Raw genomic sequence first — 16,680 nt, 5'->3', positions numbered from 1 at the left:
TAATGGAGAAAGCAGTGGTACAACAGCTGCAACAGCATCTAGATACCCATAATTTGCTCGATCCTCTTCAATCGGGTTTCCGGCACGGGACGGAGACAGCACTGCTCAAAATATGGGACGATGCGCTCGAGGCCGCAGACGAAGGAGAATCTTGTCTTCTGGTACTGTTGGACCTAAGCGCAGCATTTGACACAGTAGACCACAAACTCTTACTGACTCGGCTAGTTGAAGTAGCCAGAGTCATGGAAGGTGATTTATCTTGGTTCTCCTCCTTTCTGGAAAACCGATCACAAATAGTGAAACTTGGTCCTTTCACTTCTGAAAAACGCACGGTGTCATGCGGGGTCCCTCAAGGATCTCCCGTCGCTGGTACTGTTCAACATCTATCTTCGCCCCCTCTTTGAAATCATCAGCAGCCAAAACCTACTTTATCACTCCTATGCGGATGACAAATAACTGTATTTTCGCATCTGTAACAAAAAGGATCATCATCTCGGTCTAGAGAAATGCCTCTCTTTGATAGAAAACTGGATGACAAAGAGTTATCTTAAACTCAATGGGGCGAAAACAGAACTTCTTCTGTTTCACGCCAGTCGTAAGAATCAACCGGCAACACCCTGGACACCTCTGCCCATTCTGGGCCAAATCATCACCCCTAGCACCAAAGTCAAAAGTCTTGGGGTCATCTTTGACACCTACATGACAATGGATGCACAAATAGGGTCAGTAGTCAGCGGATCTCACCATCTGCTGCACCTACTACGCAGACTTATTCCATTTATTCCCAAAGAAGACATAGTGGTCGTGGTAGGAACAATTGTGAACTCCAGACTGGACTATGCAAATGCCCTTTACCTCAGACTCCCAAAGTACCAAATCACTCGTCTGCAAGTCGATCAAAACTCGGCCGCCAGACTGGTGACTGGGAAAAAACCCTGGGAATCAATCTCACCTTCACTGAGAACCCTTCACTGGTAGCCAGTAAAAGACAGAATTGCCTTTAAAGCACTCTGTCTGATACATAAGTGCATCCATGGGAAGGCCCCCCAATATCTATGCGAAAAAATAAAAGCTCACAACCCCAATCGTGTTCTGCGATCCACCAACCAAAATCTGCTCCAGATACCCAAAGCCAAATACAAGTCCAAAGGAGAGGGAAGATTTGCGCTCCAAGGTCCCAGACTTTGGAATGCTTTACCAACCAGCATTCGGTTGGAGGAGAATCACTTGACCTTTAGAAGAAAGATCAAAACTCGTCTCTTTTGATAACAAAGGAGACAGGAACAACGAGCGCCCAGAGGCGATTTGGTTCGCATGTGCTGCGCTATATAAGTTCTTCACTCACTCACTCAGAGCGACAGAGAGAGAGACACAGAGAGAGAGTGACACAGAGAGAGAGTGACACAGAGAGAGACACCAAGAGAGAGAGACACATAGAGAGAGCAGCAGAGAGTGAGAGCGGCAGAGAGAGAGAGACAGAGCGGCAGAGAGAGAGAGACAGAGCGGCAGAGAGAGACAGAGCGGCAGAGAGAGAGAGAGAGACAAAGCGGCAGAGAGAGACAGAGCGGCAGAGCGAGAGAGAGCGGCAGAGCGAGACAGAGCAGCAGAGAGAGAGAGAGACAGAGCGGCAGAGAGAGAGAGACAGAGCGGCACACAGAGAGAGACAGAATGGCACACAGAGCGGCACACAGAGAGAGATGCAGAGAGAGAGAGACGCGGGGAGAGAGACGGCGAGAGAGACGGAGAGAGGCAGAGGTAAAGAGAGAGAGAGGCAGAGGCAACGAGAGAGACAGAGGCAGAGAGAGAGAGGCAAAGAGAGAGAGAGAGAGAGAGAGGCAAAGAGAGAGAGACAGAGGCAAAAAGAGAGACAGAGGCAAAGAGAGAGGGGCAGAGAGAGAGAGGGGAGGAGAAAGAGAGAGAGACAGAGGCAAAGGAAAATAGAGAGAGGAGAGCAAAGGCAGAGAGAGAGAGACAGAGGCAAAGGCAACGATAGAGAGCCAGAGGCAAAGGCAGAGAGAGCCAGAGGCAAAGGCAGAGAGAGCCAGAGGCAAAGGCAGAGAGAGAGACAGATGGGCAGAGAGAGACAGATGGACAGAGAGAGAGAAAGATGGGCAGAGAGAGAGTGTTACTGTAGGCAGGACAGTATAGTGGTCAGTGTAGTGTAGTTCTCAGTATAGTATAGTGGTCAGTGTAGTGTAGTTCTCAGTGTAGTTCTCAGTGTAGTGTAGTGAACGTACCTTGTAGCCAGAGCCTAGTTTGCAGGAGGAGGCCTCTCTTACAGCCCTGGCTCGGGAGATGCTGTAATGGGGACAGCAAGCTCGGGAGCACAGCGAGGTAGGAGTGCCTGGTGATGACAGCAGTCCGGCATGGTTGGTGGTCTTTCAAGAAGGGCTGGTGCAGGAGACAGCGTCTCTGGAGCCGGCACAGGTACTGGATAGTGATAGCAGAAGCTGGTGAAGCAAGCCAGGTTAGATGCAGAACAATAGCTGATATCAGGGTCAACAAGCCGGGTCAAGAAGGTAATCAGGTGATTAATCTTGTAAGTGCAAGCGTGGTCAGATTCAGGCACAGGGTCTGGCAACGGTGGGCAGGAGAACAGAGTCAGAGCAAGCCAGGGGTCGGATTGGAGAGGTTCGGATGGTCAGACAGAGCCGGGTCGGTTTGGGTAACAGGTACAACAGGTCACAGGTTTACAGGTACAACGCTGCAGATCAGACAGCAAAGTGTCACTGCAGCTGCTGGCTTTTTAAAGGCAGAGTGGTGCCAATCGCGCGCTAACGAGCACGCGCGCGTTCACCCTGTCGTGCACGTACATGTGCATTTGGCACATGCGCGCGTGCATTTGGCGCGCGCCGCGCACAGGAACAGATAGCTGCTGCTGCTGGTTCTGGGCATTGGTATGCGTGTGCATGCGTGCGCGCTGGAGCCTATTGGCAGGTCCCTGACAGTAGTGGAAAAATAGTATAGTGGTCAGTGTAGTGTAGTGGACAGTATAGTATAGTGGTCAGTGTAGTGTAGTGGATAGTATAGTATAGTGGTCAGTGTAGTGTAGTGGACAGTATATTATAGTGGTTAGTGTAGTGGACAGTATAGTATAGTGGTCAGTGTAGTGTAGTTAACAGTGTAGTGTAGTGGCCAGTGTAGTGTAGTGGACAATATAGTATAGTGGTCAGTATAGGTATCAGGTTGGTCATTACTATTGTATTTGAAGGGACTCGGGGAGTGCTAAAAGTCTGCAGGGTGGGGGGCGCAAATGACTTGCCTTCCCCCGGGTGCTGACAACCTACGCTACGCCACTGCTACCGCATGTAATGTTATCAGTGATAACAATCCCCTTTCCACTTCGCTCCATTACCTTCCGTTGGGTCATAAAAAAAATATTGTAGCTTCTGGCTTACATTAGGAGAGAACCGAAAATGAATGCCACAACAATGACTTTCCATAAAGACTTTTACCTTTATATACTAAGAGCAGAGAAGTGTATGAAGGGGGAACTGTTTGATGAAAGGATGAAATAATTCCCAATATATTGTAAACATAATTGACTCCTTTACTGTATCTGACAGTTTTTGAATTACAAATGCATTACCTGAACACGATCGTCCCAGCTCCAGCAGCTGTCTTGGATCCTCATTGGATAGATTGATAGCAGCGGGAGCCATTGGCTGCCGCTGCTTTCATTCAAATCCATTGACACAGGAGCAGGGGGTGGGCCAAGTCCTTCTGTCTGTGTCAATGGATGCAGCAGCAGGACTCTGGAGTGTGCCAGCATGGGTGCTCCCATAGAAAGTGGCTCTCCGTTGGGGCACCGGATGAAGAGGAGGAGCCAGGAGCGCTGCCGGGGGACCCCAGCAAAGGAGTATCGGGCTGCTCTGTGTAAAACCCTTGCACAGAGCAGTTAAGTATGACATGTTTGGTATTTAAAAAAACAAAACATTAAAACAAACTTTTTTTAATCACTTTAACTACTTGACCTCTGGAAGGTTTTCTGACCAGGGCATTCCTTTGCTATTCAGCACTGTGCTACTTTAACTGGCACTTACTCGGTCATGCAACACTGTATGTAAATTAAATACAAATATATATATATATATATATATATATATATATATATATATATATATATATATATATATTTTTTTTTTTTATATATACAACAAAAAAAATATTTTGAAAAATAAACTATATTTTCTACTTTCTGTTATAAAACATATACAATAAAATCACAATATTTAATACATTTAGGACAAAATTAATTATGCTATATGTCTTTGGTAAAAACCAAACTGCGGTTTTGGGGACACTGGTATAGTCTGATCGTGATCAAGATACTAATCTGTACAGACACTATACTAGTAAAGGCGTCGATCAGTGACTTATAGTGTGACTGTGATAGTGACACTGACTGACACTGATGTTGCTAGTAACACTAATACAATGATAAGTGATAATACTGTACACTGTACTAATTACAGTGGCTGGAAAGGGGTTAACTGTGTGCCTAACTAGTACAATGTGTGTAATACCTGCTGCTTTTACTCACAGATCGGTGTGCTTTTACTTCCCGAATTCCCTGAGTTTATTTCAGAGAAAAGAAACAGCTAAATTACTCTGTGTACAGAGTTATCTGTGTTTTGTAAACACAGAACCCTGTGCTGTGATTGGCCACAGCTGATCAGCAGGTGTACAGCCATAATTATTGGCTGCAAAATAAACAGTCTATTTACCTTTAGTAAATCAACCCCACTGTGTCCTCCAGAGAGAGCAAATCATTGACTGTTGCAAGGTGCTGTCGGTGACAGGACTGCTAAGAAAGCAGAGAAAACCTTGGCCGAACCAACAAGGTGTCACTTCATTGTTGCTACCCCCATTGATTGCTATTGGAGCCTGGTTGAATCCAAGGAGTCCCATATGCAGTTATACACCTGTGGTTTGAGCCTATATTGACATATTTTTTTGGCTAAAAGGGTCAACATCTTTTGGTAAGGTGCCATCCATATTTAGAGTACTTTTGAGTGATTTTTCACGGTCAGTGAAGGTGGAGCCATTCACAGCGAATCCGAAGGCTAATCACTATGCACTAAAGCACTTTATTAAAGGACTTTTTCATAGCCACTTATACACTAGTGGTATCTACCACATTAATGGACTGCACTGTTGCACTTTGGTTACAGTTTTTCATTTGATTTAATTGTACTTATTATCTAAGTTTGTTGGTGATATCATTTTTGTCATTGTCATATTAATTAATTACACAGCACGTGATTGTTGTCATTGGTGAGGTATTCATATTTATATTTATTTATATATGTTTATTACTTCATTTATTCATTTACACCTTTTATATAACGTAGCGCCCCCCACCCTCTCTTTATTCATTGGCTGTAACCTGCTAACAAACTTGTGCTGGGTCAAACACAGCATGGATCCGCAGGGGCGTGCGCATGCACGCCACTAAACCAGGGAGTACACCATGACATACAGGTATGTTGCGGTGCCTGGCTGTGCCGCCCGCTCGCAGTAAATCTACTTTGAGTGAGCGGCAAGTGGTTAAACACACTCATTTGCCATAACTGAATATTGTCGGCTTGAACTGAACATTTCACTTTGCAAAGCGCAGTCTGTGTTCTTATCCAATGTGCTTTGCAGTTGTTTGTATTGACTCTTCGACTTGTAACCTGAAATCCTCTTCATGTGTTGCCAGAATGTTCTATTGTAAACAAAGGTCTAAAAGGAAAAAAAAAAATTATTACCTTACATAACGCACAGCTTACTACATGTTCTCTCATGTGATCTCTCTATGGCACCACTTAATGGTCTGTTTGCAAACTACAAAATAATCATGGTATCATTTTATCATTTAACATTTTTTTGACACATACATTATCACTTCCCACATTATATATATATATATATATATATATTTTTATATATATATATATATATATATATATATATATATATATATATATATATATATATATATATATATATATATATATATATATATATATATATATATAAATATATATATATATATATATATATATATATATATATATATAACATCATTAAAACTGAATGTCTCACCTTTTGGGAAAAGCACTTCCGGACCGCCCACTGTATATATATGTCATTATTTTGACGTTAAATATCACTGCCAGGCAGGAGATAGCTGCCATAACCCCAGTATCTTTTTAACCACTTGAGAGCCGCGCTATAGACGAAAGACGTCCACAGCACGGCTCTCACCTGCCGGACGTCCCTGGATGTCCTGCTGTTTACATTCCCCCCGCGCGCCGCCGAGGGCGCGCAGTGGGGAAAAACTGTGCCCAGCGTGTCACGTGATGCCGAGGCATGTGCCTGGCGGCCGCGATGTCCGCCAGGTACCCGTGATCGCCAGTGACAGAGCAGGGATGTGGAGCTCTGTGTGTGAACACAGAGCTTCACGTCCTGTCAGGGAGAGAGGAGACCGATCTGTGTCCCTTGTACATATGGTCACAGCTCGGTCACCTCCCCCAGTCACTCCCCTCCCCCCACAGTAAATCACTCACAGGGAATACATTTAACCCCTTCCTCGCCCCCTAGTGTTAACCCATTCCCTGCCAGTTTATACAGTAACAGTGCGTATTTATAGCACTGTTCACTGTATAAATGTGAATGGTCCCAAAATAGTGTCAAAAGTGTCCGATATGTCCGTCGCAATATCGCAGGCCCCCCAAAAATCGCAGATCGCCGCCATTACTAGTAAAAAATTAAAAATAAAAACATTTCATAAATCTATCCCCTATTTTGTAGGCGCTATAACTTTTGCGCAAACCAATCAATATACGCATATTGCGATTTTTTTTTACCAAAAATATGTAGAAGAATACGTATCAGCCTAAACTGAGAAAAAAAAATATATATATTTTTTTTTGAATTGGGATATTATTATAACAAAAAGTAAAAAAATATTGTTTTTTTTTTTAAAATGTCTCTTTTTTTGTTTATAGCGCAAAAAATAAAAAACGCAGATGTGATCAAATACCACCAAAAGAAAGCTCTATTTGTGGGAAAAAAATGATAAAAATTGTCATTCAAAATGCGTCAGCGCTGAAAGCTGAAAATTGGTCTGGGAAGGAAGGGGGTTTAAGTGCCCAGTAATGAAGAGGTTAAACAGCGGGCAAAAAAAACAAAAATATTTTGATTTTTTTAATATGCTGGGCGGGAGGAACATTATGAGTAGAACATTCAGTAGAACTTTTATGCTTTGGTGAAGGTCAGCTTTAATGTTGCACATGTTTACCATTTAAACATTTTACCGTTTAACATTTTTAAATGTTCATACAATACTTTACTATTAATCTTTAAAGCTATGAAAATGCATGTATGTACTATAAGTATTATAATCACAAACAACTTTGGCATGTATTTGAAAATATGTACCCAAAATAATTTTTACTTGAATTAAATATTATTTTGATGAATGTAAATCAGGAATCATAAAAGTCATATAAAAAACCTACCTCCACACCATAGGATGCAACAAAAAGCACGATAACCATGCTTAATATTTCAGTTCTCCAATAATATGGCGTACAGACAAGCTGAAAGATTACATAAAAAAGTATGTTACCAATTGTAATGTATATATGCAACAATTACTTTAAAGTGGTTGTAAACCCTTGCAGCCAAGCGTCCGTCCGACCTTCAGAATGCATGTGCCACTGACGTCAGCGGCTGCATGCAAGGGGAATATCTCCTAATCTGTAAAGGTTTAGGAGGTATTAATGTTACCTACAAGGTAGCCTTATTATAGATTTACCTGTAGGTAAAAATGTGCAAGCCAGGTAATGCAATCGCTTTAAGGCCACAACAGCTTTATTTAAAAATGTATATGGTGCTTAATTTTCTAAACTATAACATATAATATTTGCTATAAATATCATTACTTTACAAAATAGACGTATCACCAAAGCTTTTTTGGCCATACTTCTCCTCCGTGTCAAAGGAGTGCACTTACTTGTGCTCTCCTGTGACTCAGAATCATGCAACAGTGGGCTAAAGCACGCTGCCGGCTGACATCACAGAGCCACTCCAACAATAATGTCAGGATCTACCCAGATGCCCGACCAACTGACTCAGCCTCTCAGCGTGCTCCTGAGAACCTGGGCCAGCCGCTCCCGCCCCCTCCCCAGCCCAACACTTCAGTGAACACTGGAGGGACAGACAGTCACCGCTCTTCAGGTAGACTGAGAACTGAGCAATCAGTAGTTATGTGTTCACTCAGTTCTCAACCTATGAGCAAGCGGGGGACAGCTGCAGCTTTCCATCACTTTTGCATTCCCACACTTCTCCTTTAACTATATGATTGTTATGCTCAGTTCATAATGGGATTCATCAATGAAAATAATTACCATTATGGAAAATATGTAGTATTATAGATTGGTAAACTGAACACATGTTCTGTTCTAGAAATTGTGACTTTTTCTGTACTACTTGAATTTTATCTTTTCTTTGCCTGTACATAAGTTATCATTTAATTTTACCACAGTCTTAAAATATGTTTTTTTAATATAGATATTTAATTGATTTTCATTTTATACATACCTCCATGCGGCGGTACAGTGTTTCAAAATCAGCAAACAACATGAAAAGAAAGGCTCCCAGTTGAGCTAATATTAATATACATAATAAATCTGCAAGAAAAGAAACATATTTGGAGTTTTACTGTCTAAACTATACAGTCCTTTATGCACGGTGCACAAAGTTTAGGATATATTGTAAACCTCGTAAAGCATTTACAATGCATCGTTATGTGCTCACTACTGCCATCTAGGGTTTCCTTAGTATATTATTAAGAAATCCAATCTAATCTAAAATTACATTTGGGAATGCAGATCATTGCTATTAAGAAAAACAAATATGCAATATAATGTTTTAATTTTTCCTGCGACTTTTATTCTATAAAACAATATTAAATTGGTTGTGTATTCAACATATGAAAACAACCCTGTAGATTGCTAAGGGATAATTTTGTGGATAATTAAATTATTGCTGTAATCACTTTATATAAAGTTGAAACTGACAGCTGCTATAACTGTTTGCAGTCCTTGCTGTTGGCAATGACACAATGTTCCCAATGATACAGGGACTTTTTTTCTTTTTCAGTGACACTACTAGTGCAGGGGAAAATTCCTTTGCAAATTGTTTTCCTTTCACTGACACCACCAACCTGGGGACATGCTTTCATTTGCTACAGTTAGCCCTGTGTTTATGCACCAGTTTTAAACTTTTCAGTTTACTACAATGCAACACAAACATTGGAACTATTTCTTTCATTGCATGTCACAACCATTTTGGTGCACACTGGTTTTGTCTCTCTCCTCTTCTTCACCCAACGGGGGCATGTGCAGTCTTTGGAATGGTAGAATGCCAAGGGCACTGGATTACCTTGTCTGCACACTAACTACAGATCAAAACAAACACATTGCTCCAACTAAATATCCTAAATCAACTAAATCTCCTACATTTTAGGTACCCTTAATTCTCTATCTTCTAATCTCCAGGAATCTTTACATATTTATTCATATAAGATATTAATATTTATTTCCTCCATTAAGCAGTGTATGAAAAACATTTAGCATATATTTTGTGTCCCTGTTAGTGAATATGTCTCAGCGGCATGTAAAATAATGTATCTGGAAATATTTACATAAAAATACCTTTTAAAGCACTAGAAAATATTAAGATGGTAATTGGAACCTAAAACAGGGAAATCTGGACTTTTGATATGTGTGAAGGCTGGCCGCAGGAGGAGTCTGAGGGCTATTTATTCCTCCTCCCATCTCATCTCCTGCGTCGGTGGGGTTTTTGGGTGCCCACCCACCCGTTCCCCCTTTTTTCATATTGTCATTCTCTTCATTCATTTCTTCACAATCACTTCAGGGTATGCCCACTTATAGACATACTGACCAGCGAGGCTAAGGCACACCTCAGGCCTTGGTAGTTAGGGTGTCGCATTCCTCAGTGAAGACTCTGACTACAAATTTACAATCCACTGTGTATATATATATATATATATATATATATATATATATATATATATATATATATATATATTGCATAAAGTGACAAGAAGGATATCATAGGCACTTACAGTTAGTGTATATTGGTTTTCTAAAAGGCTTTCCTTTGGAGAATACAAATTCAACGATAATAAGGTTTATCCCAGACACAGGCCACAGTGTGGTAGTCATGAAATTCTGAGACTGACTATGATGCGCATTCATTGTGTGGTTGACATAACTTTGATTGTGATGATCACATGCACTGAAGACAGAGAGAAAAAAAATATATATAGATGAGTTATTATGTATTATCTTAGTTGTCACTAAGATTGAGAAAAAATGCAAACAATGGGGTATGCAGTGCTACCACTGCAAAAAAAAAAAAATAACCCTATAAAGCACTAAGCTACATAAAAGCGCAAAGTTATACAACATAACCATACTATAATTTTAGACAAATTGCAATAATATATATAATGTCCCCAAGTTTCTAACAGTTATTCACACATCCACAAGATATGAATCTAAAAGTGTGCCTAAAGCCAAAACGTGTTTGTTTTGAATGAACTATTGAATGGTTGAAAGCCTTGTCAGGTTGTTATTGCTGTCTGTATCCCTGCTGGGGAAATTCACTCTCCATGTCTTGGTGGTCAGTGTCATTGGAATTCAGGGGAATCATTTGAACAATACACAGACATTAACCTAGGAGAGATTTTAACCATTCTACACTGTATCAATTATGATAGAGTGTTTACAAATACTTAAAGTGGAGGTTCACCCGGAAATGACAATTTTTAACCTTAGATTGCTGCTCATTTTGTCTAGGGGAATCGGCTAGTTTTTTTAAAATCAAAGCTGTACTTAACGTTTTAGAGAGCGATCTTCTCCGCCGCTTCCGAGTATGGGCTGCGGGACTGGGCATTCCTATTTGATTGACAGTCTTCCGACAGGCTTCCGACAGTCACATCCATCGCGTCACGATTTTCCGAAAGTAGCCGAACGTCGGTGCGCAGGCGCCGTATAGAGCCGCACCGACGTTCGGCTTCTTTCGGCTACTCGTGACGCGATGGATGCGACCGTCGGAAGCCTTTCGGAAGACTGTCAATCAAAATAGGAACACCCAGTCCCGAAGACCATACCCGGAAGCGGCGGAGAAGATCGCTCTCTAAAACGGTAAGTACAGCTTCGATTTTAAAAAAACTAGCTGATTCCCCTAGACAAAATGAGCATCAATCTAAGGTTAACATTTTTTTTTAGGGTGAACTCCCGCTTTAAAAGTGGTTCTAAAGGTTCCTTTTTTTTTTTTAATAATAAACACATCATACTTAACTGCTCTGTGCAATGGTTTTGCACAGAGATGCCCGATCCTCCTCTTCTTGGGTCTCCCTGGCAGCGCTTCTGGTCCCTCCCCCTTGTTCAGTGCCCCATATAAAGCTGCTGGCTCTGCGGGCACTTGTGTGTGCTCGCTGCCAAGCCACCTTCTTTGTGTATTATTGGGGCACACAGAGCGTGGCTCATTCCCACCCCCGCTCAGTGGCTGTGATTGACAGCAGTGGGAGACCCAAGAGAGCCTTGAATCGTGCAGATCGCTGGAACTAAATTGGGTAAGTATTGGAGGGGAGCTTCATCCTGAAAGTTTTTTTACCTTCATGAATAAAATGCATGAAGGTAAGAAACATTCGCCCTTTACAACCACTTTAAATTAAATGTTTTCCATCTAAGATATATTATTATTATTTCAGGTACTTATATAGCGCCGTAAACTCACACAGCGCTTAACATATACATTGTACATTCACATCAGTCCTTCCCCTTAAGGAACTTACAAGCCGTTCTGCTGACTTTAATTAAACAAAAAAAAAAGCCTGGAACACCCCTTTAAGGCAATACAAGCTACTGTACTTAAAGTGGAGTTTCCATCCCAATTTTTTTTTCATTATTGTGCTTATTAGACCTAAAAAAGTTTAAAACATTTTTTTTTTTTTTTTACTCATCTGTAAATGCCTGTTGCTATGCTGTCCCACGAAATCTGCCTTTGAAATCACCTAGGATTCTGACATCATCTCCCTCTAATGCTCCTGGGAAATGTGTGTCATCATTTCCCAGGATGCAGTGCGCTATCCAATTATCACTCCCCATCCAAGACTTTCAGGAAGTAAGTGCTTGTAGGCTTCACAATGCCCACAAGCAAAATGACAACGGTGTAGACATAGTTTTATAAACTATGTTTTTTGAATATCTATGCAGATCGGCGGCGGATTGGAAAATAGTAAGTGACCGGATTTATATTATAAAAATGCAGGATGAAAGGACATACATTTAAAAAATGCTAATTGTGGTTGGAACTCCGCTTTAAATAAATGAAAGTAATCACACCTGAAAACGTCAGTCTCGTTGTACCATGGTTGCTCCTGTACCAGAAAGAATGCACTTGTCTGTAGAACAATGGTAAATATTGTATGCAAGGTCACTGACAGCAGCAAGGAAGGAGACATCACACTCATTGCAGGTCTGTATGGAGCTAGCTTTGAAGCAGGACCAGTTAAACTCACTGTAAAACAAACCAAAACATTTAAAAAAAAAATATATATATATATATATATATATATATATATAAAATCTGTGAATACATTTTGAAAGTTTTGTCATTGTTAAGCATTTGATGTAATTTTTTTCAGTTTGTACCCATTGTATTACATTTCACATTTCACATGAAAGAGTATAGCTAAAGCTTTGCAAACCAGCGGTTATGATTTCTAGTAGCACTGAAGTCCTATATAATCTAACACCATAATTTATATATTAAATTTATATATTCTATAATATAATATATACATATATACAGTATATACTGTTCAGGCATTTTAGAAGACTGAAGTCGTTCATTGAAAATGAAGAACCAAAGGCCTTGGCTAGGATGATTGCAATGATGAAGCAATTTTACTGTAGGGTTAAATGCTTCATTGTCCTGAGAAAACACTTCTTAAAGATTTAAAAATACTTTAAAAATAAGTGTTCAATCAATTTATTTTGCCAAATATTGTTCTATTTTGCTAAAACCTAACTCCATGTTTACTTTCAGCAAGGTGGCCCAAACTATTTCCTTAAAGTGTCACTAAACCCACACCATACTCACTCAGTCACTATGAGATGGATAGGGAAAGATAGAGAGAGAGAGATTGAGATAGATAGGGAAAGAGAGAGAGATCGAGATAGATAGGGAATAACTCCTCCTACTAGCTTTACCCCACAGGGATAGAAGTCACATGACTGCTAGATACTGCTGATGAGAAAAGGTATTAGCAGTTTATATTTACTAAAATTATTGCATTTCCATGTTCTGTGTACTGTGGGAGACCAGATATAGTGAATGCAGGGTCCTGGGTTTAGTAACACTTTAGTGTTTTGGCTGATCGGTTTAGAGTCCTGTGAAAAAGGTTCTTTAAACATTACAAAACAGTTCTAAAATTTTTACTCCATAATACCAAGTTCTGTTAAAAACAAAAACTTACTTGTTAACATAACTGTGACAGAAATTGCTATGTCTTGCATCAGATAGTGGTAATTTCCTAGTAAAGTTTTTTTCTGAGAAAAGAAAATGAAAATGTATTTGGTCAGTTCTAATGTAAACATGTCATAAATATACTTTTAGGGTAGTATTATTTTAAACGGCCAAGATGGAAAATTTAAACCAGGACGAAAATTATTATTTTTTTTTTTATATATTTTATTGAAGGCAACATTTTGCAAAACTAGGTGCCTTTTCCAATACATTTTCCAGCTGTTGTACAGGCTCAGTGAAAGACCTCTTGGTTTCATCTCTGTGGCTGTACAGCTCAGATCATAGGCTTTTTCCCAATCCCTCTTAAAGGGGTTGTAAAGGTTTGTTTTTTGTTTTCTAAATAGGTTCCTTTAAGCTAGTGCATTGTTGGTTTACTTACCTTTTCCTTCGATTTTTTTTCTTTGTCTGAATTTTTTACTTTACCTGTTACTCCTCAGTAAGCTGTTCAGTAAGCTGTTTTGGCTGACCAACCAGGAAGTGAGAAATTCAGACAACGAAAAAAAAATATTTAGAAGGGAAATTGAAGGACAAGGTAAGTGAAACAACAATGCACTAACTTAAAGGAACCTATTTAGAAAATAAAAATCCAAACCTTTACAACCCCTCTTGAGCTGGCTGTAGGTGGTTATTTTTTTTTCCATTCAGCCAGAAGGCTGACCATAAAATGTGAACAAGTTCCTCCATTCACAGGGAGGTGGATGGAGGAATCATCTCCGTGGGGCGTCTGCTGTCAGAATACTCTGATCAGTAACTGCAGTTGCTGATCAAAAAAGGTTTTCCAGCTAGTCTGTTCTACAGATGTCAATTTAACAATCAACTTCTGTTAAACAGGGACGGCCACACACAGATTGCAATTTGGCTGCTCCCTGTTGAACCTGCCAAATGTTGATACATCTGTGGACTGCTTTCATGTGTCCTTATGCTTCTATATTTGCATAAAAGGTAGAGACTATGCCCAGAATAATATGATTCCTCCCAGTTCTTCCCTGCGCTCTTCTGTCTCATTTAACCTCCCTGGCAGTATGATTCTTTCCGAAAAAACATGCTGAAAGCGGTACCATTATTTGCAAGGAAATTTGGCGTTTTATATTGTAGGTCTGTAATTTTTAGAAATAACTCACTTAAATCTGACCAAACTAGATTCTAATAGGCATCCCGGGTATGACATTTTTTTTAAAACAAAATTATAAATTATAATATAATAAATAATTATAAATAATTATAACAAATAATAATATAATTATAATAAAAATTATTCAATAATGTAATCAAATTAAAATCACTGAAATTTGCTCAGTTGCAGAATTGTTGCTGTCATTATTTTTTTTTTTTATGACGAATTTCCCCACAAATCGCTATCGCACAATTCTGCAAGTGATTATAATTTATTATCGCTGTTTTTTAGCTGATCTAAAACCATTTTTGACATAAAGGGACACTTTTGGTTGCTATGGACAATCTACAGTTTGCAGGGAGAAAGAAACGTTTTTATTATATAAAATGACATGCATGACACAGGACAGACCACTAGGGACAGGGGGGGTGTGTTTTTTTTACATACAGTACTGTAATCTATAAGATTACAGTATACTGTATGTAAGGTGTTTGTTTACGTTTTTGAATTTGGCGCCGTTCTCCGTCCCCGTGCGTCGTAACGTCGCAGGGAACGGAGATCGGCGTCACACGGAGGCACTATGTGAATCGAGCGAGGTCCCGCTCGCTCACACAGCGCGGTGGCATCGCTGGATCCAGGGACAAGGTAAGTAAAAAGTGCCTGTGGATCTAGCGAGGCAAGCCCGAGACTGACTCGGGGTTACCGATCGTAGCAGGAAAATCTAACCCCGAGTCAGTCTCGGGAACACCGCCAGGAAAGTTAATAGACAGCTGAATTTAGTAAAGCAAGAAAAAAAGTTTATAAAACAGTAGAAGACAGGGAGGATAACGGTGGGAGTAGAACTGCCCTATTACATGCCTGGTTCCTGACAAATCATTTCACCTTCTACTAATGCTGAGAAAGTAGATATAATAACTCTGAAAGATGATATATCAATAATTAGGGCTGCTGTTAGAAATCATGGGGCCCTGTACAGTCTACCTTACAGGGACCCCACTATATCGTAAAGATATCGATCACTAACTGTGTTCACCCAGGAAAGAAAGGGGTTAGTAAATGGTAAATATGTCATCCAACCCCTCCTTTCCCCATTTCCTATTTTAAAACAACCCCCCATGTGTACCCACAGCAGCCAGTAGGAAGGAGAGGAATGGGAGCTGACAGTTCAGGAAAGGGTGCACACACAGGGGCTGGGCAGGAGGGAGAATCTGATCTTGCAGCAAAGGGGGGTGGGGGCAATTTCTGGATCCGATCTCCCTGTCTAATTTTCCTTGCAGCAGCTGAAAGATGGCTTCTCTTCTTCTCCCTCCTGCCAGCTTTCAGCTGCTGCAGCTAGTGCTACACAGGCGATCAGTTCCAGTAATTGCCCTCCCCGCTGCACTGATCACCCTCAGTCTACAATTCTATTCCCCTGGTGCCCAGGCCACCCAATTCTAAACTGATGGGACCTGGGCCCTGTACAGGAGGTCAGTACCCCTATCAGTAGTCTTGTGGATAATTAAAAATATTATACTTTTTTTTGTTTCATTTTGATACTACTTGCTTAAAAAAAACAAGATTCTTTAGTTCTGCTTTAGAAAAGTTTACTGACTATGCAGTGCTCCAGTTTTTTTTCTTTTTAAGAATGGTTACTTTTTTGCTGCTCATTTTATTGCATTGGATGTATGGTCCCAAAACTCACAAACGAACACAGATTTGTTCCCTACCTACACATGAGCATCTCCCTTTCTCTAGCAACTCAGTGCTCTTGAGAGTCCAGGGCCCCACATTCAACACTTAGTACATGTTGTCATCTGCAGAACAAAAAGGGAAGGGCAACAAAATGAGCAGCTAAAAAGTAGACGTGTTTTTGGCAAACGTCAATAAAGGTGAACTAATACTTTAAATTAGGAAGATTAGGTATAGCTTATTAAAAATGTATGAGATTTGTGTTACTTTACTCTACTGACCAC

The 16,680-nt window shown here is 40.3% G+C and overlaps 1 protein-coding gene across 2 annotated transcripts in view; it reads right to left on the bottom strand.

Annotated features, from left to right (window-relative positions):
* Positions 1 to 4,231: 4,231 nt before the first annotated feature.
* LOC120936834 (probable cation-transporting ATPase 13A5) overlaps positions 4,232 to 16,680 on the bottom strand; it is a 157,882-nt gene continuing 145,433 nt past the window's right edge. For both annotated transcript variants that reach the window (XM_040349539.1, XM_040349540.1), the window contains 6 exons: positions 13,565 to 13,637; positions 12,429 to 12,603; positions 10,142 to 10,314; positions 8,593 to 8,681; positions 7,509 to 7,589; positions 4,232 to 5,727 (listed from right to left, as the gene is read on the bottom strand). In XM_040349539.1, the coding sequence (XP_040205473.1) occupies positions 5,551 to 5,727; positions 7,509 to 7,589; positions 8,593 to 8,681; positions 10,142 to 10,314; positions 12,429 to 12,603; positions 13,565 to 13,637 (768 nt within the window). In that variant the 3' untranslated portion in view covers positions 4,232 to 5,550. The remainder of the gene's footprint in view (positions 5,728 to 7,508; positions 7,590 to 8,592; positions 8,682 to 10,141; positions 10,315 to 12,428; positions 12,604 to 13,564; positions 13,638 to 16,680) is intronic.

The sequence above is a fragment of the Rana temporaria genome, chromosome 4 (genome assembly GCF_905171775.1).
Source record: "Rana temporaria chromosome 4, aRanTem1.1, whole genome shotgun sequence".
In the NCBI taxonomy this organism is placed as follows: Eukaryota; Metazoa; Chordata; class Amphibia; order Anura; family Ranidae; genus Rana; species Rana temporaria.
This window is presented reverse-complemented; position numbering and strand designations above follow the sequence as displayed.